Below are 24,480 nucleotides of genomic sequence, written 5' to 3'. Positions count from 1 at the left end.
CTGGCAGGAATGGATCACGTATTTCTTAGTTGCAAGCCTGACTGCCTGTGCTTCCGAGGTGCCCATACATTTTAATGAACTCATATCAGATTGACCAGGCTCTGTTTTTATTTTGTATTGAAAGCCAAGCCATTAACTCTACATCATTGAGAAAGGTTAACAAATAAGTGAATCACATACTAAATGGTAAGATTTTGGTATCAGGGCAGAGGGGGCAAACAACAAACATTGGGAGGGGGGAAAAATCTTACAATTTGAGATGTTTTGAAAGAATCCCACCATGGGGCTGTATGTCCACCCACAAAAACCTGTGGCAAGGCCACTGTTTCTGATCAGTCTGTGATAAAAAGCTGGGGGGCAGATGGGTGTGTTTGTTTACAGCCAGAGCAGAGGAGAGTTGCAATGCAGCGGTGTTTCACAGACCAATAAAAATCCACTGCCCTTTAATAATTGAGGTTTGAAGGCCTGGTTCTCTGCCACCCACATCCACAGAAAGGATCAGTGGGCCTCTTGTTTTGCTGAAAGCTGTGTGTGAATTTAGTGTTCAGGAAAGTAAGAGACTTATGGAACTGGCCCTCGGCAAATTTCCCCAGCAGGCCTCAATCCCCCACAGTGCAGCTCTGTGCATTGCTCAAGACTGTGTCTTCTACCAAGCAGAGATAAAACAAACAGGCACTGGGTTTGCAGTTTCAGCTGGAGGCCAGACTCTTTATACTTTGGACTTAGTACAGAATTTGAACTCAGATCTTCAGGGGTAAAGGCTAGTCAACTAACTGATACTCACCTTTTGGGGTACAGGGGGCTGCCTCATATATATTTTCAATAAAGCTATGGCCAAGGCAGCATAGCCTGCATATCTGAGCAGTGAATGCAAAAAACACACAAAATGTATTTCTTGGCAAGTAACATGGCACCGAGCAATAAACCAATGGAGTCCCTCAACTACTCCCATTAGTATTTCTGGTGCTCCCCTTCTGCACTGGAGAACCATATAAAACCTCCGTTCTCACCTGCTCTCTTCTCCTTTTGAATCCCATCCCAGGCCTTGATCTGATGCAGCTGTCATGGCACTCAAGTGTGCAGTGAGTGGGCTTCTAGGCCTTTGTTCTGGGTGAAAGATGTCACTCTGACTTTAATAGATTTTACAACATTTGCAAAAAAAGGATGATAATGCAGTTTTGTAACATTTCACAGTAAAATTACAACAGTATTGAAAATACTTTGTCCTGAAAACACTATCAGTAGTAAGGTCGCCTTGGGTTGTTCTGTAGAAAAGGGAACAACAACAGAAGATTAATTAAAATTGCAACTTGAACAGAACAATGACCATGTGAACTTAATTAATATTCATTGGAGGACTCCACTGAAACAGGAGGTTTCGAGGGGTGAAATCTGAGGTTTCCTCTGGAAAATTACGAATGGAATGCAACACTAAGTGCATTGGCCTGTTGGATGTAATGCAGAGTCACATGCAAACTAATAAGCTTTTTGCCACAAAAAGAATGATTCCCAGCATGTTTTATGTTGAATATTCAAGGACAAACCATCAGCTTCTTTTGTGTGCAGTGTTTATACTTGGCACACAAAGGTTCCAGCTAAATGCAGGAACTTTTGTATTAAAAATAACAGCAAGGACAGCTGCCTGTCAGGGGTGTTGTGGTCAATTCATGATTTGATTCAACACAAGAACAGGACCAAAAGGAAAATCTCCTAGTGTGAATTGTTACAGTCATTTCTCTGTGACTGTTACTTTATTTGTTCTATTAAAATGGAACTCTTGGGGATATTTAGGACTATCCTCTGATAAAAAGACACAATTCTAGTGCTTTACAAACATTGAGTCTCACATTCTACACACCCTTTCCTGAGGTGAAGGGGTAGGTTAGACGCAGCATCTCTATTTTACAGGAAGGAAAACAAATACAGGCAGGTGATTTGCCTCAGGTTGCAGAGTGAGCCAACTGCAGAGCTGGGAATAAAGTCTTGGAGTGTGGATCTCCATGGCTCTGCCCCGTGTGCAGTTATTTACATCAATATCAAGGCAGTGGAAACCCCAACACCCCATTTAGAACTATTTTATACCCACTTTATACTATGTAAATGGTTGCACAATGGGAAGGACAAAGGAGAATGAGGCCTCGGAGTCCCAACTCCTAGGTCCCCGGGCTAGCTGGAGCCTGCCTCAGAGGGGTGCTGTGGGGATTAGTCGGTACTTCGGAAGCACTTTGAAGATGAAGGGCCATACCATGTCCTCTCTCTTTTTACACAAGGCAAAATTGGCTATAAAGGTAAAATATTGTTGAGCACTAATATGTCCCCCCCCCGACCACCCCGGCGGCCTCTTATAGGATATGGGCAGAGACACTATTTAAGCTTCACTATGTCTGAAGTGCGTTAGGAGTCACCTCACCAAAGGGTTGGGTCGGAACCTGTAGGCCAACATCATTCTTTTACGGAACGCCTCATACTCGTCATCTTCCTTTGATAGCTCGGCGGGACGATCAATCCCAAACCCAGCTCCATCCACTGCAGTGGTACCCCTGTTTTACAACAACAACAACAACAACAACCCTTTTCCAGTTAAGCAGATGCTAACAGATCATCTTTCTGCAAATCAGAAGAACCCACCACCTCCTACGATCTGTCCTCTCTAACCAGGGCACAGAGACCAAGACTAAGGGGCTGCCTGTGGGATGCAACCCAAAAGACAGCCCTGCAGCAATCAGGGTAGCTAGTTTTGAGCTTAGAACAGTGCAGTGCTGTTACACCATTGCAATCTCAGTCCTTCAAACAGCAAACTCCACTGCTGTAGTGAGAAGCTGCAGCGTAAATACAGCTCTAGTTAAACAAAGGGTTATTTAACCATGTAACAGGGATAATTCTCAATGCTTTGGGTGCCTCTCTAGTGAAGGATCCCGTCCTGCTTCTTAGCCTCTGGCAGTCAAGGTGACCAAATGCAACGATCTGGACCTTGCTTATTTAAGGAATGAGCATTGAACAGAAGGAGGTCACTGGGAGATAAATCAGTTTTCTTCCCTGTGCATCAGACAGCTCCCTTGCCTCTCCAAGTCATAGCAGACTCTGTCATCTCTGAGGTCTAAGTCACATTTTGCCCAACTCAGTACAGTGCAGGATTGCTCCCTGCAGCATATTCAGGAAAGGGGCAGTGGAAACTTCATTAATCTGTACACAATAATCTCTCCCTACAGCTCTTGATTTAAGTGGGTCACCACTTCACCAGATAGATATTCCTGAGAGAAAGGAGCTGAAATGCTTTGTAGAGACACTTCATCTGCGTTTTCCACTAGATATGCACAACTGTAGTTTACAAAGGACCCACTGGATAGGAAACAGTCTTAATTGCTTTCATCATCAATATTCAGTTTCCTTATAGTCCAGCATACACCACAAACAGCTGGTCATTCTGATCCTCTTTGGATGCAATTACTCTTTATTATTCCAAAAACACTTGAGTAAGGAAACAGACTGATGTCCAGAGGGATGGCATGCAACACAAGTTTTCTGCTTGGTACTGATGTGGCTTTTAAAAGCAGTTGGAGCAGTACCATCTACTGGCAACTGCCTTCGATAAACAGCAGCATCAGAGAGCAGCAAGTCTGCATCAGAGTTCTCCAGCGGCATAAGGCATGCATTGGACATTTAATTACATATAGCACTTTACAAACATTGATCAATCCTCACATGGCCTGTGTGCGGCAAGTAAGCACTACCCCCATTTTAAAGATGGGGAAACTGAGGAACAGAATATATGTCTCAGAGGAGGTCAGTGAGAGAGTCAAGGTTAGAATTCAGAAGTTCCTGGCCCATGCTCAGATCACAGGTCATCTATCTTGTGCAAAGTAACAAATCTAATTCTGGAACCAAAAAAGCCTCTATAGGATTTTTTTTTTCTTTATTAAGAAGGTTCCATGCACCGTCCAAATGATGACCTACAGCCACATTTGTTCCAGCTACTTCCAACAAGCTGCGATGGGAGCATCAACACCGACCTGACAGAGAAGGACTGAATCAACAGAAGGAAAATACAGCATTTTGCTTACTTGCTGACTGGATTTTTAATCCCCTGTCCATCGGAGCCAAGCCCATCACCCTCCTTCCAGCCCATCTTCATCAGCATTTGGTAACCTATATTCTCCACGGTCAGTTTGAATTCCTTGTACTCAGAATAATCTGGTTCACGACCTTCCTGCAGGGCAACAAAAGGCAACACGAGTTACACTGCAGGGAAAGCACCACGCAGGGGAGATTAGTATAGGCCTGGCAAACAGTCAGGGACAGTTAATAATTTTAACAAAACTTCTTGGAATTCCATTGCTAGTGCACCACAGGGGAGGAAACAGGAAAGCGATACAGCATGGCAGAGCCACCCAGAGTCCAAAATGTAATCTGCAAGGCGCAGGGAGTGCAGCTCTGAGATTAAATTGAGAAATATTAGAGTTCTGAATTGAAAGCTGCTCACTGGACTGGCTCCAAAGATGGCTCTTATTTAAAGAGAGATCTCACCTCAGGCCCCAGCTCCAGTGCTGGCTACAAAAGAACACTATCAAGGATGCCAGCAGCAAGCTGTACAACTGTGAGTTGGCAGGAGCCAAGGACTCTGCACAGGCTTTATATTTTTGCCTTATTACACTTGTCTGGCTAAAAATTCCAATTTTCCCTGCCTGGTATTAGCGATTGCTTATCCTGCTCCGACACTGGAACTGCTGACTTGTCAGCAAGCAGTCTAAAAGCTCTGTCTGTTTCCCTGTAATGTCACTAATGCCCCGTCCCCCTTGCTGACGTGCTGTTTTGTCACCCAGCCCAGCCAGGCTTCCCCGTGGATCACAACAGATCAGCCCCCCCCACTTCTACAGTGACAAGACCCCTGGGGGATGGAGTTGTTTTTCTTCAGTCGCCAGTGGTGGAAAAACACTAGCTTCACATAGCTGTGCTGAATCAGGATACCAGCTCTTTCCAAAAGCTGATGCCAAGAGGCTCAGCACCAAATGCAGACTTTCTGCAAGTGGATGGAGAGCCTGTACAGGCTTAAAGCATTAAAAAAGACCCCAAAACCTCACTTGCAAAGAAGCTATACTAGTAAGTGTCTCACAGAACTGCAGGCAGCCTACTGTGGTAGATGGTTAAAAATGCTTGAGTTCTTTCCCTCAGTTCTACCAGACAGGTCAGATTTCTGCTGGAGAGTTCCACTGTGGCCTAGGAAACTGTCGCTCATTTCACCTTTAATGCCTTGAACGTCTCCATGAATTTCTCCAGCTCATCAGGTGGCAGGAAGTCTCCGATGAAATGCTTCCCTCTGCCCATCTGAGTCAGTTGCTCGGCCCACTCTGCTCAAGACACGGAGGGGAGAAAAAAAACATAGTAATGATCAAGAGTGTCCTTTTATAGCACCTTTGACCTCAGGCTCTCAAAGTGCTTTACAAAGCATTAAGCTTCACAACCCCATGGGAAGTGGGTGTTATCTCCATTCTATGGGTGGGGAAACCAAGGCAAAGAGAGGTTAAATGACTTGCCCAAGGGCACTCAATGAGTCAGTGGCAGAACTGGGAATGTCCTGACTCTAATTCCCTGCCCTAGCCACAAGACCTCATACTCCATTCCTTGGAAATCTCAGCACAGCAGCAGAACAAGAGAAAATCCAGTGCTGCAGCTTTCCCACCCACCTCGTGTCTTGTCCATTTCCATGCGTCGAAGCTGATGTTCCCATGTCCCCAGTTCGTTGTCTACCTCCTCATCGCTGTCGTAATCATGCTGGTGCTGCTGAACCGCCTTTTCCCACATCACCTGCATATCCTGCATGGCTCGCTTGTGTTTCATGATCATGTCATACATCTGCTGCATCTAGGGAAGCAAAACAGCAGCCTGTTCAGTGAGGCAGCCAGTCTGTAGGCAGCAGAGTGGACACAGAAAGGTCTTTAAGTTATGCAATATAGCACATGGCTGCCTTAGCTATGAGACAGCAATGCAGGCCACAAAGACTACAAATCCCAGCAGGGAATGTTGAGACAAACGGCAAGCAGCCTACTGCTCAGGTCAAACAGGAGCATCCCCTGCTGGCATGTTTGAGAGCTGCACTCATATATTAACAATGCAGGCAGCTGCCTTTTTATGTAGTTTGTAGTTTAAATGCAGCCCTCAGGATCCCAGAAGTGGCCAGTTATGATCCTCTGAACTACAGTAACACAAATCTCAGCCGGGAAGAGAAATGACACAACAAGCCTTACAGACACTGGGCTTTAGTTGGAAGGGGAATTAAGTCCCACATGCATAGCATATAAGAGGAAAGGTGAGCTCACAGGCACAACACTTTTTTGTTTAGTGGGGAGATGGGATTTTGCTCATGTCCCCCTATGGTCTAGAAGGTATTTCTGCTGAACTACAGCATCATCTGATACTTACGAATCCAATATGAATCAAGAGGTTTTGTTCGTTCGGCCCCTGGGAAAATCTCCATTGTCTATCTCCACCCATGTTTCCTCCCCTAACCCAACCATGCTGCAATGCAAAGTGCTGCTGTACAAATTAGCTTAGAAATCATTTCCTGGCATTACCTCCTGCTGCTCCTTCAGCTGTTTCTTCTGTGCATCAGAGAGCTCTGTCACACCCACCAGTCCAACTGGTTTCCCTTTTTCATAACCAAGACCCTTGAGGTCCTGAACTGAAATAAGCAAATGTTAAAAGATTTTCAAAAAACTGAGCCAGCTGTTCAAAACAGAGGAACCATATCCCAACATCTTATCTGTTAAAATCTTACAGTCTGTTTCATAACTCCAGCATTAAGATGCTAAGCTGCACAACAACTCCCAGCAGAACTTTAAAGACTCTCAAAAGAAAAAGGACTCATTAGGTCACACTCCACCTCCTGGCCAACTCAGAACTGTTCCCTACATTTATATTCTCTAGGGCTTTGTTCTGTCTAGTTTCAGATATTCCTCAGCTTCCCTTGGGAAACTATTCCACAGTCTTGGAGATCACACTAATCAGGAAGTCTGTTCTCTCAAGCAGGCTAACATTACCCTCTCATAATTTAAGCTTATTTCTTCTCATTAAGCTCCTTTATGAATCTCTCTACCACAAAGAAACTGGTATTTAATTTTACAGCATTAAGTGCCCAGCAGATTTGGGCCTGTCAGTGTATTGCTCAGTACATCTATGCAGTAAATGTGCTGCGTTTACTATGTGAATAGCTACCAGTCATTCAGAATGATAAACGATCAAACCTTTTTTGGAAATTACCACTCCCTACTATGTGTTTAATTTCTCAGCTACAGATTTCAGAAGGGGCATTGCCAAGACATCAGACCTCCTGCCTTCAAAGAGGAGACATATTTTAAGTCTCAGCTAGTGTATCCCTGTTCTGCTTCACCTGGATCTCAAGCCTCTGTTGTGAAATTATTTTACCTGCTGTTTTATTGGAAAGGCCCTGCAATTAGGTTTTAAGATCAGTAGGGCAGAGCCCTGATGATTTTGAATGGCCATTCAGTGCTGTGTGTTCATAGGGGCATTTTAAAATTGCTTAATGCTCTCTCTTTAAGAAAATATTTCTGCAGCAATAAAAAAACAAACAAAAACATTCTTGGGGCAGGGAAGCCAAGATTTACAATGAAGAACAACTTTCAAGGTTAGTGTATTTCTAACTAACTGGGCTGACAGCTCCCGTTTTAAATATCTAGGAGTTGCAATTAAATATTTAAAGGATTGCAAAAAAACCCACACAAACCCTGCACTTGAAAGTACATTATGTTTTTCAATACAAGGGGGAAGGATTTTTTCCTAGTGGCTACAAGAATCTCATATTTGATGAGAACCCAGGCTATGGCTAAATGATGCTTTATTAATTATTCACTATCAATTAATTATGAAGCCTGATAATAATAGGATCATTGTTCAAAACACCAAATGTCTGTGCAGATGGTAATTAGGTCCCAGGGGTCATCTCTCCAGTTCTCTCACTCTCACTTAGGGCAACTGATCAAAGCGCTTTATCCCCTTCCCTACATGGATTTTGCCAAGCACGTCAGGATCTGGAAAATGGCGTCCTTAGCACTGCCTCCAACAAGAACATAAAGCAGCAGTTCATGCTCATATGGCCGAGAGCACTTGGACACTCCTATAATCAGTCTCAAGAGCAAACTGTGTATATTGAGTTAGGCAGAAACATGGCAAGAGATTTTCTAAGAGACGGTTAGAGATAAACGGACTCACTCCAGGCCCTGTGAAGTACTGAGTACGCCCTCAATTCCCAATGAAATAACAGCAAATAAAAAACCAAACCTATGCCTAAAATTATTGGACAGAGGCCCTTTAAATAAAGCACATGATTCTTCTCTCACAGGCACCAGTGAGAATCAGAAGCAGCTTCACTGAAGTCACTGAGGAAAGACTGGAGAGAGGAGAATCAGGCTCAAAATGCCCTTTGTGAGACTGGGACACTTTAGTGGCAGCCCCAAAAACATGGTCAGCCTCATTCTCAAGGAACAGAAAGCCTTTCTTTGGCTACACTGAAGAAATCCGTATGACCTTCACAGAGAAGGTCAGCAGCCGTTTGACTTAGCCTGACAGTTTATGCCACCTAGAACTAAGAGCACAACACAGCTCGGGAGGCCAATGTGTCGGCACACCTCCAGGGACAGCACTAAAAGGAGAAAGGTGAGACAGAGTGGCATCTTCCTTTCCATCCCAGACATACAGTACACGCCTTTGCTCCTCTTTGTACCAAAACTGTACACCCGGTTTCATGGAACCAACATATTACCTTGCAGCTCCAGGCCAACATGACAACAACATGCTGAAAGACCTATTGTTCATGTTTAGCTCTGTGCACCAAGGCTAATTAAAAAAATCCCTCAAAGTGACACACATTATAAGCAGGCAAAGTTGACAGAAGGAAGAAAGTCTTTGGTGCAGGTGGGAAAACTACTGTAGAACAAAGCCAAGACAGTTGCCTGGGCAACTTGTATCAATCTGCACATAGTGCAAAAGTCAGTATACTTACCTAAAACTGGACCCTGGGACTTAGAGTTATCCTGGGCTCGCTAGTGCCATGCAAACAGGCAAAAGACAAGGAATTGCTCCTCAGTCTGGGAAAAATTGCTGCTTTCCTCCTAGGAAAAGTGTGTCTTGCAAAACATTAGCTTTGGCCACTACAAGGTTAATGGTGCAATTTATATTTGCAGCATCTAGCGGAAGACTGCCATAAAGTTTACCCCCATCCACATGCCTGGAGAGGATGTCTCCTTCCTTTCACTACAAGTGCAATCACTCCACAGCCAAAGGGAACCATTAGCTGCCTGACTTGACTCAGTATTTTGAAGATTATATTAATTATAACTAGACAGATCCAAAACAGCGCTCCACCCCCAATCCAAAGTTAGCATCAGACACACCCAGACAACAGTCATGAGTTCTCCTGTAGTTCCCTAGACTTTACTAATTAATAGCATCCCTGTTCTATTCAGCATTTTGAATACATCACTCACTGTAGTATACAAGCTGCTAACTGTGTAAACATCAATACACGTAAAAGGAGCATCATATCCGTCCAAAAGGGCCATACTACACTCTCCAATCTGCATGATATTGATTTAAGACTGAAAACTGACAGGAATGAATGAGGGTATGTCTACACTACCCACCGGATCTGGGTAGTGATCGATCGATTGGGGATCGATTTATCACATCCAGTGTAGATGCGATAAATCGATCCCTGATCGCTCTGCCGTTGACTCTGGAACTCCACCATGGCAAGAGGCGGAAGCGGAGTCGACGGGGGAGTGGCAGCCGTTGATCCCGTGCCGTGAGGACGCAAAGTAAGTGATTCTAAGTTGATCTAAGACACGTCGTCTTCAGCTATGCTATTCTCGTAACTGAAGTTGCGTATCTTAGATCGATCCCCCACCAGTGTAGACCAGGCCTGAGAACTGATAATTAGTCCTTGCCTCACTGTCCAAGACTCCAAAGCAGCAACATTTACTAAGAAGATGGGGCTGAGGAGGCACGGACAAGAATCATCTAAAGCATGTTTTGCGGCTCTAACTCCAGCAGGGCCATAGCTATAATTTGGTATTCTAATCATCTGTCAAGTTAAAGATGTTAATTCTAGAAGAGGATTATTCCATCTGAACCAATAAACACTTTCCCTGCAGAGCATTACCACAGTGTTAAAGGTCAGTTTCTTATGACTGGCAGATTGCCATCTTTTCTTTTACTTGACACAACGCCCTGTGGAAAGTGAGCATGCCACCTGTCTAATTAAGAGGAAGCTAACACGGAGGTTAAAGGAAAAAGCAAATGATTTCAGCAGGAAGACACAAAGGAATGTGCAGCTGTAAGATTCTATCAGACCCCAAGTGCAGCATGATGCGCAAGGCAGGAATTCACTTATTTTATTATGACAGCATCTGCCCAGCTTTGGCTTTTTAACTTTTTTTTAAAAAATGTAATAAAATAGATAAACGAAGGTGTGACAACCCACGTAGCCTGGCTTTTACACACATTAGATTTCTGTCTCACTAGGAAAAGGAACATAAGATCAAATCAGTGGTCCATTTAGCCTGGTATCTCATCTCCCTCCACACAGAACTGGTTGAAACTCAAAATTTCCATTTTGCAGGATTTTGACATTTTAAAATTTGTTTTAATTCCAAACTGTATCAGTGCTAAACTCTTTCATTACAACACAAACAGGAGACACTCATCTAGAAAAGATAAGATGTGTCAATGAGTGCTAAGTAGCGGCTGCCTTTCGTGATTTTAAAAATAAAATATCTTAACCATTACTGATGTCGTAAAATAATGTAAAAATAAAAAAAAAACCCAAATAAAATTCTAAATGAAGTTTTCCAAAATGAAACATTTGTTGTTTCAAAATATCCCCCCTTCCAGGAATTTTTGTTGAAATCAACATATTTTCCAAGATGTTTAGATTTCAATGGAAACAGGGTTTTTGATCAAAACATTTTGAGGAAGGATGTTTGACCAGCTCTATTCCTGATCCCTGTGGCCATCAGCTGACACTACACTACACTTGCCCTTTATCTTGGCTGTCCAACATTATCAATGGCCATGCAATTATCCAGTCTCTCTAAAACCCAGCCACAGTACATGACCCAATGACTTGCTGTGGCAGTGAATTCCACAGGCTGAACATATGCACCTGTGAACTCACTCCGCAGCTCAGAAAGACAGTAGAGCTTCTATTATCCTTACCACTTCATCTGCCCTATTATTACCTTCTGCAAAGAGCACAATACTTCCGCCCTCTATAATCATATCAATACCCCTCCTGTAGTTTGTTGGCTCTTCTCTTTCCATTGCCTCCCTCATCTCTGTTCTCTTCTTCCTCTTTTTCTCTGTCCTAGCCACATTCTTCCCCCTCATCACACTAGACAGGCAAAGTATTCAAAGATAGGCTCTTAAGCTGCACCTGAAAAATGCCAACATTCATCAGTTGCACTTGAAAGTCACGCATTCACGTGCACATAGCCAGCTCGCCGTCTGACTCAATACCTAGCAACACATGCATACATGGGACATAAGCGTTTAAATTTTGCAGGCACAGTAAGAGTGCCTCTACTGGGAAGAGTCCTCTCGTGTCTGATGTGAGTTGCACCCCGAAAGGGGTCTGCCGCATGCTGTCCTGAGAGAGAAATCACAATTCTAGATCAGCGTGCAGTCCCATGGCTTGAAATAGGCCCTGGAAACCAAAAATTGGAAACTGGCAGCTTCGCTTGCATCCCTTAGTCCAGTGGTTCTCAACCAGGGGTACGTGTACCTCTGGGGGTATTCAGAGGACTTCTGGGGGTATATCAACTTATCTATAGAGATTTGCCTAGTTTTACAACAGGCTTCATAAAAAGCACTAGCAAAGTCAGTACAAACTAAACTTTCATAGCCAATGATCTGTTTATACTGCTCTGTATACGATACACTGACATGTAAGTACAATATTTATATTCCAATTGATTTATTTTATAATGATATGGTAAAAATGAGAAAGTCAGCCATTTTTCAGTAATAGTGTATTATGTATTTTTGTGTCTGATTTTGTAAGTTTTTAAGTGAGGTGTAACTTGGGGGTACAACACAAATCAGACTCTTGAAGGGGTACAGTGGTTTGGAAAGGTTGAGAGCCACTGCCTTAGCACCAGGAGCAAAGCTGATTATGTTTAGTTACTTTTCTGACCCGTCATCATCAAAGAGAGTATAGAAGAGCTGCCCAAGGACGTTAGCCTGCCATGGGGAATAAGCAGAGTTCATATTTCAACATTTGTTTTCTGACCGTCTCTATTCCTGAAGTGAAATAGCCCTAAATAGCATGGAGGCTGAGGCTATAATGGGCTACAGCTCAGCAGAGTTTTAAAGATAACTGGAAAGTGATAAGATTCCAATCCCCAGTGTCAATGAGATAAAGTGGTTTATCTGGATTTGCACACCCAGAGAGTTAGCTGCTAGACATAGCTGAGCGATAGAAGGTTGCTGACTGGGGAGATTACAACAAGAGATAGACTCGCAGGGTATCCTGTTTACAGAACCAACCGAGTTAGGACAGATCACAAGCTACCAGGAAAAAAAAATCCAGTCAATCCCAAATACAGAACCACTAACCTGATAATGGGGAGGGAGAAGAGTTCAACCCCTGCTGGGCAAGCTCTGGGGGGGGCAAGTCAACCTTTTCCTCCTCTGGCCCCCATCTGCTCTTTCTCCTCTTTTTAGAAGCGGCTGCAGCCGGCTGTTTAGAGGAAGCTGGAGAGGATGATGACGATGGTGTGGCCTCAGGAATGCTCTTGTGTTTCAGGCTGGGTTCCGGCACAAAAGGTGTCCCTATGGAGTTGCTCTTGGCCTTACGGAACTCCTCCAGCTTCTGCCGGTAATACTTGTAGCCTTTGCTGTTTGGTTCATATAAAAACCTAAGTTTAGAAAAGAAAAAGCTTGGTGTGCAACAGTTCAATTTAGTGATAGGTCTAACAGTGACCTGGCCAGGAACTCTCCTCCCGACATGTGCCTGGAAATACCTCCCGCCTTCTTCAAATCCACTTCTTCCACTTCACCCCTGGATACTTCTCTCCCCATTTGCCTATGGTGCAAGTTAGCTTGTGAGCCCCTTGGGGCAGGGACTTTATCTGCTGTTTGTAAATGCACCATGGCTAATGGTTACAATACCACAGAAATACAGAAAAGCAATAAGAAGGTGGTTGTTCTGCTTAGGTATCTGATGCCTTTTCAAGATCACATTGTCAGTGGAAGCACAAAATCGCCCCCATCCCCATCCGCCCACTGTACTCCACAAAGCCTGTTCCAGTTCACAATAGACAAGATCTTCACCTTACCAAAGACAAAAATGGACTAGTGGTTAGAGCACACTCCCACTCAAGTACTCAGATCACCAGACGACACCTTACTGACACTAAGAGTCATCTTATGCAAACCCCCTCCCCCCCCCCACACACCCAGAGCTCATTGCCATAGGCTGTAATCTCATGCACAAATAATGTCTCATGCACAAATAATGTCTTTTCCTTTTTGGGTGGAGGGAAAACCTATTTCAATCTCTGTGAGAGGAATAGGAAGTGTCTGCAATCTAACAGCCACACAGATTAGACACACTCAGATTTGTTACAAATTTATCCACTGCTTCCCCCATCCCCTTTTCAATTTAAGTATTTTAACATAAAACCTTGACTTCCTTCAAACCTCCCCATCCCTCACCCTTAGGCGGATCAGTTCATTATTGGATACAGCCTCTCATCAGGAGACTGTTGCGTTCTTGCAGGAAAACACACTCAGTTAGGTAATAGGCCCTTTCCATCTATAACGGCATGATTCTACATAGGCATTTGTACACGTGTCTCTGCTGTATTCTAAATTCACCGAGGTGTGACCTCTCACTCCCTAACTCAGACAAAACTGCTGCATACTTCAATGGGCATTGTTTCAGGGTAGAGTAGAGTGCAGGATCAGACCCTCCATGAGCAATACATGAACTAACCCAAGCAGCAGGCCCAGATGGGATTCCCAGCAGGGCTTTAAGGGAGCTAAATGACAAAGTAGCTCAGATGCTGGCACGTCTGTCTGATATGCCACTCAACACAAGGAAGCGGGGGGCTCCTGAGGGCAGGATGGCAGCCAATATAATGCCAAGATTTCAAGAAGGAACAGGCTAATTAAAAACTGGCAAGTCTAGCTTCACTCCCATGAAACCTACTGTAATCCCTTGTAATGGCAGAAACGATGAGCTGCTTGGGTGAGAAGAAAAACTAGGCAGTTCCAAGCGGGGGTTGTGAGGAACAGGGTCTGTCAGATAAACTGATGAGAAATTTTCCAAAGGGTGGAAGAGGGGCTCTTCCTGGAATTCAATTAAGGCACCCTACAAAGTAGCAGTGAGTATCAGCACCAGGTGGAAGTCACAGGTGAAAGGAAGCTGCAGGGAAAGGTGTAAAGGATTCGAATCAATACTAGTGCATTGCCATGGAAGGGAGGAAGTGAATGCACAATTAGGGAAAACAGACAGCAACATATGCCACTCAGTTTGTTTAGACTATTTTCTGCTCACAAATGGCAGTCTTGGGCTGGGATTTGGGCTCAAGGCTTGGTCAGCTATAGGAGTGTCCTGTAGCAGGAAATAAGCAGAACGACAGCTGCGAGTGCTTGCACTGGAAAAGGGGCGACCTATCCGGCACAAAGCAGTGTCCATTATTTATACACGTTTTGGGTGCTACCGTAATATGTGCTGAACAAGACGTAGAGGGGAGATAGCACCAGCACCCAAAATGTACAATCCTATGCCCTAATCCTCCAATGAGCTTTGTGCAGAGGGACCCCTGTACCCATGCAGAGCTCACTGGAGAATCCGGGTCTAAGACAACAACAAGAAGAGACTAAAGGGAGTGAAATGGGATACAACATGCACGTCAAGGGATCAGGTGATGGCAGCACATGACTCCAGTGCCATGATATCTAATACAAGAGAAGAAGAAATAATAAATATGGACTCATTTCTAGCAGCCACTGAAGCAGCAGCGGGACTAAGGAGCAATATGAATAAGGAGAGGGTAAAACATTCCGGAAGTGTGTTCCATCCACAGGGAAACATGAAACAGAAGTGCAGAAACTGCTGCAGAAGTGAATGCACAGGGCATCGATGGAGGTAGCACTGTCTGGCAAAGTGGAAATAGCAAAAAGTAAAGATCAGACTTCAGGACAATTAAACCACATTAACATGCAGAAATATGGTGTTAAGTGGTTGGAGCAGGGGCCTGCAAAGTCGGACTCCTGGGCTCTATACCCAGCTTTGCAATATAATCATTCTGCAGCTTGTATTCTAAGCCTTATTCACAGGGATTTGTCCCCTGTAAACCCTGCTAAAAACAAACATACATGCATACTCAGCTGCAGGCTTCTTCCTTTACCTGAAAGCATGGTTCTCTCGGTTGTTCTGCAAGGCAATAGCTTCCACCTCTGGACCCCCGTCTGCTATGAACCTGGCCAGCTTCTCAGCAAAGTTCTTGGTCTCTTCCTCCTCTGGGGGTGAAACTTTAAGCAGGCTGTCAATACTGGGCCCAACTCACACACCCAACAGTCAAAAGCCTATCTGTTCTACGGACCCCAAGAGTGGAATAAGGGCAAGAGGAGGAGTTTATTTTTAAGAATAATGTAAAGAAACACAGTCAAATGGTCAAGAGTTCATATAACTGGGTAAGCGGTGAGATATCAGCTAGCGCGATGGCTCTCATCCAGGGGAATGGCCAGGACTTTCATACTCTGACTTTCTGCATGCCAGGGGGCAGGTGAGACTAGGTTAATACACAAGGCAGCTTTCCCCTTCCAAACATCCATATTTGTCTCTCGCACCTAGGAAGGCAGCTAGTTTGTCTTCCTGTGCTGGATATTTGCCCATAGCAGAGAACCACAATGCAATTGGTCATCTCTAGTTAAGGCCCCCACTTCTAAAATCAGTGGGAGCTTTGCCAGGATTGCAGCCCTCAGAAATGAGGGTGACAGGTCAGACGTGAGAGCGAGTGGTCTGCATTACTCTCATTGTTGTGCTTCTGCTGGCCAGTCTGGGGGAAAAGGGGAAAGCCTTGGTCCCACTCTTACCTGGCAGAGGGAGTTACTGCCGCCCTAGTCCCACGGTGCAGGGAAACTCTGACTGTGAATATTGTCAGAGCAATCCCCCTTATGAACAATCAAAAAGTATTTTATTTACATACAACTGCCTTATAAGGTACTTCCCATCTTCAGAGCACTATGGCAACAAGACCTAATGGTTAGAGCACAGGAGTAGGTGTCCAGGTGACCTGACTCGCTGTGTGGGCTTGGGCACATCAGAACATTTCCTTGCCTCAGTATCCCACCTGCAAAGGGTGGATAATGCCGCTTAACTATTAGGGTGTTGCCAGGATTAATTAATTGGGGTTTTCAAAGCACTGTGGACCTAAAAAGTCCTATAAAAATCATTGCTACTGTGTTAACTAATAAACCTTCAACATCCTCCAGTGGTAAACAACATTAATCCTGTCTTTACAGATGAAAAAATGGAGAAGAGAGGGTTAAGTGATTTGTCATGGCCACACAGGAATTCTGTGCCAGAGGCTGGATTAGGAGCGAGATGTTCCTGATCCAGAAATCATGCTCAGCTCACCAGGCCATTCCCTCTTTTCCAAAATATTTAATTTTTTGCATTTCACTGCCCAGGACATTCATTCACTGGCAGATCATCTGCCCCTGCTGCTTTTCCATCTAAAGCCACAATTCCCAGTTTGCAAGAACTCAGCTGTTGGCTATGGAATTGTGATGCAAGCAGAATGTAATGGCTTTCAACAGGGAATAAGCAGCAGAAACAGAGGAATGAATGTTGAAGAAACAAAGACCCTGTTTCCATCTTGACTCATGTAGAGTGAAGTTGTAAAGCAACTTTCAGAGTTGGAACATCATTTTCAGGACTAAACTATGCAGAATCTTCTTCCTTCTAGCTCACTTTCTTGACGATGTTTGGGAAATACTAGGATGCTCTTCCTCCACAGGAAGCAATCCTGAACACTCTCAGTGTGTTGAACTCGCACTGATTTCAATGGGACTTTCATGCGTGGAGAGCTCCCAGGATCAGGCTCTCTTATGGATTCAGGAAATGAATATAGCGGCATCAGAGATCGATGCCAGGAAACATCATATTTTGTGACAGTGCTTTACTTACAGGCAGCAAGAGACCAACAGCAGGACTAAACTTGCTGCATATTCCACTTGGATTGGTTCTTAAAATGTCTAACGAGCAGTTATAGAGAGCACTGACAAAGACTTTATGATCTACACTTCATGATGGACAGGTTGTGCTCCCGACCCTCTCATTTACCTTTCTGACAAGAGGATGTCTGCAAACTCTGATTCTCTTTTTTCATCTCTGCTACTTTCTTTCTGTAGTAGAGGAATTCCCTGCTGTTCTTATCATGTAAAAATCTGGAGTGGACGGGGAAAAAAAGAGTCATTAACGCATGTTTTGAGCTGTTAATGCTTCTGCTCACTTAGCACACAAAAAAGGGCTAGACTAAACAAAATCAGAAGATAAACTACTCTGGAAATACCTTAAATGACTCCATTTATAAATTGTATAGCATATAACAGTGGTTCTCAACAAGGGGTCTGGCACTCCCAGGGGGCGGGGAACAACTGCGAGCAGGTTTCACGGTGTCTGTCAAGCAGGGCCAATGTTAGACTTGCTGGGACCCAGGGGAGAAAGCCAAAGCCCCACAGCATGGGGCTGAAGCCCAGGACCCTGAGCCCCACCACCCAGGGCTGAAGTCAAAGCCTGAGCAATGTAACTTTGAGGGGGTCTCTGTGGCATGGACCCCAGGCAATTGTCCTGCTTACTCCCCAAACATCAGCCCTACAGAAAACCAATTATTGTGGCACAGGTGGGCCGTGGAACTTTTATAGCGTGTTGGAGGAGGGGGTATTCAGAAAGAAAAGGCTGAGAACCCATGGCATATAACATTTTATACCTGTAAATCTCACAGCACTTTAGGAAGTTAAGCAGCATTAGCCCCATTTTACAGATGGGGAAATGATGACCAAGCAGGCAGAGAGGAGAGAACCTATGGTCTCCTGACTCCCAGCCCAGTACTCTTATCCACAAGACCACAAGAGCATAGAGTCAGGGCTCCTGGGTTCTTCTCCTAACTGCTACTGATTTGCTGTGTGTCCTCAGCAACTTCATCTTGTCTCTATACCTCAGTTTCCCCATCTATAAAACAAGGCCAATAACACTCAGCTACCTCAAAGGAAATAGATATAACTGACTGGTGTTTGTAAAGTGCTTTGAGATCCATGGCTAGAAGGATCTCCAGATGCACAGGGTATTCTTATGGTACTTTGTGAAAACATAGGAAGGAAAGGACACCATAAAGATCCAACCCCCCTCCTTCAACAAGATCACAAAGACCCCGCTCTATGCATGCAGGGCCTAGGTTCTTCACCTGGAGATATAATATCCTGCTTTAGCAAATGAAGGTTGCCCCCAAACTTACGAAAATGCTGGATTATCCTTGTAGTCTTCCATAGCGACCTTTTCTAATTCTGGTCCCCCTTCGGCCACGAACCTAGCCAGCTTTTCCACCACTTTCCGGGTCTCTGCATCCTCTGGGGGTAAAACTTTAAGCAGGCTGTCAGTACTGGGGTTCAACTCACACACCCAACAGGCACATTACTTCTAAGAACCACAGCGGTAGACAAGAGTGGGATGGGGATGAGGAGAAAAATGATGAAATGGGGATCCAGTCTTGCACAGCTGCACAAGTTACAAAGCTGAGATGTTCTCAGGCCTTACCCTCCCAGTGGGAAAGGAATGATCTGACTAGAACCTTTTATGAGAGAAAATATAAGATCTGGATTCCTTCTAGTTTAGGGTTCAATTGAAATTTTCTATGTAATTAGCTACTAACAATTCTAACACACACACAAAGGGGTGGGGACAATGTGGCTGTTTTTAAAAAGAATGTATTGTTCATGAAAGGGCGCAGACTTCAGCTCCTGAGATGTCACTCTTTATCAACATACCAGACAGTCTGGGCAGTGGGAGCGTGGGCTTCCTCATGCTGCACCTGCCAGTGTGCCTTGAGGACCATTACTAGAGGGGAGAGAGCTAACTCTCTGAGAAGTTACCCTTTGGCATCTCTGCTAAGTCTGCCAACAAGGGGCCAATTAATCTCAAGTGTCACAGGAAGTCCCATAAAGGACACATGTTCACTGGGAACTAGATAGAGACCAAACAAATTTCACATTGATAGCTATTCAGTGGCTTGATTTGTCAGCACTGACCTAGACTAGATTTGACCCAATGACCAAAAAGCTCCATTATCCTAGCACCAATCCCATTAGCCACTTGGTCTCCCACACTTGTTTTCCAGTTGTTGTAGGGATGTTTAATTCCTGCCTTGGTTTCTACACTGTTATGTGCAGATCTGCCTGAGATTTTGCTTAAGTTTCTGCTGGAAATAGCAATAAGGCTGATCCCATATAGGAAAAAAAAGTATTTCTAATGCATCACTAAGATCATTTCACAGTTTGTTTAATCACATAAAACGAAGCCTAGTTAGAAGGTCTGTAAATATGCACAGACTGACTCTGCTTCTAAACCATTAGTACACACCACGAATGGAAATTCAAGTTACTAGCTGGGAAGCAGGGCTCAATAAGTTTCTGTAAGATCATCTTGGCCCAAAATTTAAGTGAGACTTTCTGTTATTTGATATGCTGCCACATTCTTTATTCTCTTTGATATTCCAACCTAATCAAGGAGTTATAGGCCTGATGTATACAGGTAGGGGAACTGATCTAAGTTACACAACTTCAGCTATGTGAATAACATAGCTGAAGTCGACATACTCAGATCTACTTACCGCGGTATCTTCACTGCGGTAAGTCAATGGCTGATGCTCTCCCATCGACTCTGCATGCGCCTCTCAACCTGGTGGAGTACAGGAGTCGACGGGAAAGTGCTCGGTGGTCAATTTATTATGTCTAGACTAGACGCGATAAATCGACCTCCGCTGGATCGATCGCTGTCCGTGGATCCAGTAGGTAATGTAGACAAGCCCAAAGATCTCAAGGCCAGAAGGGGCCATTGTGATCATCTAGTCTGACTCCCTGTATAACACAGGCCATAAACTTCCTCAAAATAATTCCTAGAGCTTCTCTTTTAGAAAAAGGATCCAATCTTCATTTAAAAGGTAAGGAAAGAAGCTCACAGTCAAGATATCCAAAATGGTGATTTCCTAATGAAACTCTGGAAAGACGGGAGGGCTTCACTTCTACCTGATCTCCATAACATGCTTAGTGTTCAGACAGCCACTCCTGAAGAGGGAGCCTTTTATTTTCAACGATTAAAACAAACCAGATGTGTCTCAAGACTACATTTTTAAAAAAAGGATTGTGCACCATCCAGCCTGCTTTCCTGCTGCAGAAAGACAGACACCCTCCTACCACCACCATCTAAGCGAGCTCAGCTAAGTGGAAGAAAGATTAGAACACATCCTTCCCCTCCCCTACTCCTTAGAGAGTATGAATTTTGTAATGGTGAAAGGTGCTGGCTTGACAGCTCTGGAGAAGATAATCCTCTATTCCCAGCACAGGCAATGATAGTGGGAGCTTTCTCCACTCTGGCTAACTATTGTGTATCAGCCCCAAACTGGAGGAACAGGATCTATGGGTGAGGCGGGAGTTCACTCTCCATGGTCCAGTAATTTCAATCCTCAGCCCCTGTCATGGCCAATCAGTGTCAATTATAGTGTTTATATTTTGTGATGCAGACATCTGCCAATTGGGATCTGGGCTGAGAACTACCAAATCACAGCACATGAGAAAGTAAGATCTTTCCAATGAGAAAGCATCAAGCAATAACTTTTCCCCATAAGAAAGACTGTAAACTGAAGTCTGAAGGAGCATTAAACCAAGCTGTTTCCCATCTGAACCCTTACTGATAGCCTAACTGAACCTGCGTGCAAAATAAATAAGAGGTGAACTTCAGTTTAATAGGATGCAACTTACTTTTAATTTCCAACCATTGCTCATAATCCTCCTCTTCATCATCATCTGGCGACTGAAACACACTGAGGCGGTTAGCAACTGGCATCTGTTTGGAATGGGAGTAATTCTTCACTTGGTTCACCATGCTGCTCGTGCCCAAGCTGGAACGCTTCCCGATCAGGATGGGTTTCTTTCCGGTGCTTGAAGCAGAGGTGTTTGCAGAAACGTTGACAGAACTTGGGGAAGCTTCTTAGAAAAGAAGGAGGGGGGAAAAATTGGTGTAGCCTTTCTGATTTCACTGTGTAGTTTGCATAGGGCACCAATATGGTTACCACAGCGAATTGTGTTTAATTTTAGGTTTACAGATATTTGTTGGTAAACACCAAACTCAGCCAGGCAGCTGAGTTTAAGGAAGACTAGGATCTCCTGGAAATGTTAAGAAAATGCATTTCACGCTGGAGAACACATCTTGTTAAATACAGGTGGTAGCAATGCAAGCTTCTGTACAACATACTGCCTCACCAAGTCACCTTCATCTCAGTTTAGAGGGACTACTTCTATTTCAGTATTTAAAGTAACCAATGTTAGCAAACAATTTACACTCTAACATTGGGCTCTTCAGTGTAAATAGACCTTTAGAGAAGCTCTTGTGCTGCTGGTGTCACAAAGGAGAAGAGGGAGGACTTCTTGTTGCTCAAGAGTTAACTTACCAGTACTTGATTTTTCCTTCTGCAGCTTAAGAAACTGCTGGAGAAAGCTGCCGTCGTTGGCAAATTTGTTGGAAACAGAGGCTTCGCTTTCACCACTTTCATCTCTAAATAGAAAAAAAGAAGAGAACGAGGTTAGATGCTTCATGTCCTTCCTTGTAGCTCAGAGACTGAAATAAAATGCCAATAATTGCTAATCTCTCAAGGTGGAAAGGGACTTCCTAATCATATAGAATTTTCAAAACATTAGATACTAATTAATCTACACAACACCCCCGTTAGGTATTAGTAATCCTACTTAATGGTTTGGAAAGTGAAACAGGAAGTTGAGTAAGTTACTTAAACCTGCAATGAGTCATGGTCAGAGTTGGAGTTAGAATTCAGGTGTTTCTGACTCCCAGTCGAGTGCTTGCACTATGTCTCTGTCACTGTACAAAATGCCCCTAAGTTTTCTAAAGCTCCACAGCCACAGAATTTGCTTATTATGGAATTATCTGTGCATCCCATGTAGTTCACGCCCCACCCTACTAAAACAGGGCTGCTGCTAGTGGAGTTTCTGTATCATTTCCCTGAGCAGCATTTGTTCAGAGGACTACACTAACCAAACCATGCTAGAGACTAACCCCACTGTAGTTTACAAAACAAGGTTTACATAATACAGGTATCAGGCACAAAGCCCCAGGTAAAACATACTAGAACTCTGCTAGCAACAATCATGTTTAATTGTTGTTGCTAGCTGCTCAACCATGCACAATACTTTAGAAAGGAGAGAAGACACTGAAAACTGCCTAGCATTAAAAGATATTTAATTGTACTAAAGTTGTGTGTGTGGGGGGGGGGGGGTTAAATCACAGTGATGTATATAATGGTTTCTGAAACAAAATTTAGTGACAAAACCCCATGATTCTTACGCACTCATTGAGCCGAGGGGGTTGTTGGCTGGCCAAGTGATTCCGTTTTGCTTGCTGCTCCATTTTGGCCTCAATTTCTTTCTTCTTTTGTGCTATCAATTCTTCTTGATGAAGGATATTCATATTCATCTTCACAGATTTAGATGGCGTAATGCCAAACCATCTGCTAGCTTTTCCTGGAGAAACAAAATGGGATCAAAAATAAAACCCTATTTTTCCCTTTATGAGATCATCTAGAGAATTATTAGAGTGCTTATAAATAACTGGAGGGGCAAGAGAGAAAAAGCAAACAAGCCACGTTCCCACTTCTGCTATTCCTGACTGTTATGCCATCTGACTAGGGGACATTTGGTAAGTCCTTTAACCTCTACCTCAGACTTGGTCTACATCAGGGGTCCCCTGTGCAGTGCCCGCAGGTGCTGTTGCGCCCGCCGGGGCATCTAAGAGCATCTGCATACAGGCCGGCGGATGAGCATCCGCCGAAATGCCACCAACAAGCTGTGTCATCCAGAGGTGTTGCTGCAGAAACGCCACCAATTTTCGACAGTATTTTGGCGGCGACGCCTCTGGATGATGTTACTTGTCGGCGGCATTTTGGTGCCGACGCCTATTGATGTTGATGCTTGTCTGCTGAATTTTGGTGGATGCTTGTTTGCCGCCATGGTCCTCCATGGCTCATTGGGGTTAGGGACTACTGGTCTACATCTACAACTGAATTTGACCTAGCTACACTGCTCAAGGCTGTGAAAAATTTCACATCCTGTACAACATGGTTAGGTCAGCCCAAACCCCCCGGAGATGCAGCTAGGTCAACAGAAGAATTCTTCCATCAATCTAGCTACTGCCTTTTGAGGCTACAGCAATGGAGAAACCCCTTCCATCACTGGAGTGTCTGCACTACAGCAGCCTGGCTGCAGTGCTCATAGTGTAGACATACGCTTAGGTTTGTTCTCCCTAACAGGGCAGAGCCGTGAGACTTGACCCACATTTTGTGAGTGCTTTAGAAATCCTCAAACAAAAGGTGTTACAGAAAGACAGGGCATTATTATATTCAACAAGAGACTCTCACATACGAGATGACAGTGCTTTGCCTCCCAAGCTGAAGGGCTTTGCTGTGCATGTATCAATCAGCCGTTTAAAAACATCACTTTTTAAAAGTCTCCCTCATTTGTACAATCACGGCTTCGCAGGCAGAGTGCCGGGGGCGGGAGGCTGGCTGCTGATCTGCTCAGCGGGGAGTAGGGAGAAAGGCTTTTCCCTTCCAGGGCTGGGCTGTGACGGATGGCGGACCCACGGCAGGCGCCCCGCCACCCTACCGCCCCTCCGGACTTGATGCCGGGCTCGAGCCTGGGGAGGGGCGGGGAGAGAGCGACTGGGGCTGAAACCCCTTAGCCAGACTAGGAGCTCAGCCCCCTGCGACGGGCCGGGCCCCCCCCCGCGGATCGGGGCAGGATCTGGGCCTCTCTCAGACAGGCGGGGAGGGCTGGGCTGCGGAGACAACATTGGTACCTGGAGCATCCCGAGAGTTGTCCATTTTGATGTCGTTATCCCACAATGCAACGCGGTTACCTGGGCTTATGGGATAGAACTAGGGGGGAGGGCTAATGCGCCGCAAAGGCGCCTGGGAGTTGTAGTCCTAAATCCAGAAAGCAGGAGGTGGATGGGGTGGGGAATCTGGAAGGATTAAAGGCCATCTCGCTTCCGTATGTGACCCAAGATCCCATCCTCGGCCCAACAGCCGGATTCGGCCTCACGGGTAGGGCTAAAGACAGGGACTACGGCTCCCATGAAACTGCGCGCGGGAAGTCCCGTTGAGCGAGCAATTCTCG

The 24,480-nt window shown here is 44.7% G+C and overlaps 1 protein-coding gene across 2 annotated transcripts; it reads right to left on the bottom strand.

Moving 5' to 3' along the window:
• Positions 1-100: 100 nt before the first annotated feature.
• SUGP1 (SURP and G-patch domain containing 1) lies at positions 101-24,247 on the bottom strand. Of its 2 annotated transcripts, none has more exons than XM_032799487.2 (14): positions 24,161-24,247; positions 22,656-22,827; positions 21,744-21,847; positions 21,055-21,282; positions 18,537-18,660; positions 17,366-17,469; positions 15,426-15,549; positions 12,625-12,926; positions 6,570-6,676; positions 5,682-5,859; positions 5,239-5,345; positions 4,062-4,207; positions 2,411-2,540; positions 101-1,265 (listed from the first exon to the last, which is right to left on the bottom strand). In XM_032799487.2, the coding sequence occupies exons 1-14, from the start codon at positions 24,183-24,185 to the stop codon at positions 1,239-1,241; spliced, it is 1,878 nt and encodes a 625-aa protein (XP_032655378.1). In that variant the 5' UTR covers positions 24,186-24,247; the 3' UTR covers positions 101-1,238. The 2 variants fall into 2 exon arrangements, with proteins under 2 accessions (XP_032655378.1, XP_032655463.1); XM_032799572.2 differs by having other exon boundaries at positions 21,055-21,279.
• Positions 24,248-24,480: the final 233 nt, after the last annotated feature.

Source organism: Chelonoidis abingdonii, chromosome 11 (genome assembly GCF_003597395.2).
Source record: "Chelonoidis abingdonii isolate Lonesome George chromosome 11, CheloAbing_2.0, whole genome shotgun sequence".
NCBI lineage: Eukaryota > Metazoa > Chordata > Testudines > Testudinidae > Chelonoidis > Chelonoidis abingdonii.
Note: the sequence above shows the minus strand (reverse complement) of the source record. Positions and strands in the feature narration are given on the sequence as shown.

Excerpts from the sequence above, each read along its gene's own strand:
- SUGP1 (XM_032799487.2), bottom strand. The coding sequence starts at position 24,185 with ATGGACAACTCTCGGGATGCTCCAG. Across the intron at positions 18,661-21,054 it reads GCAATGGTTGGAAATTAAAA|TTTTACCCCCAGAGGATGCA; the intron begins GTAAGTTGCATC and ends GCCTGCTTAAAG. Across the intron at positions 2,541-4,061 it reads ATTAAAAATCCAGTCAGCAA|GGGTACCACTGCAGTGGATG; the intron begins GTAAGCAAAATG and ends GTTGTAAAACAG.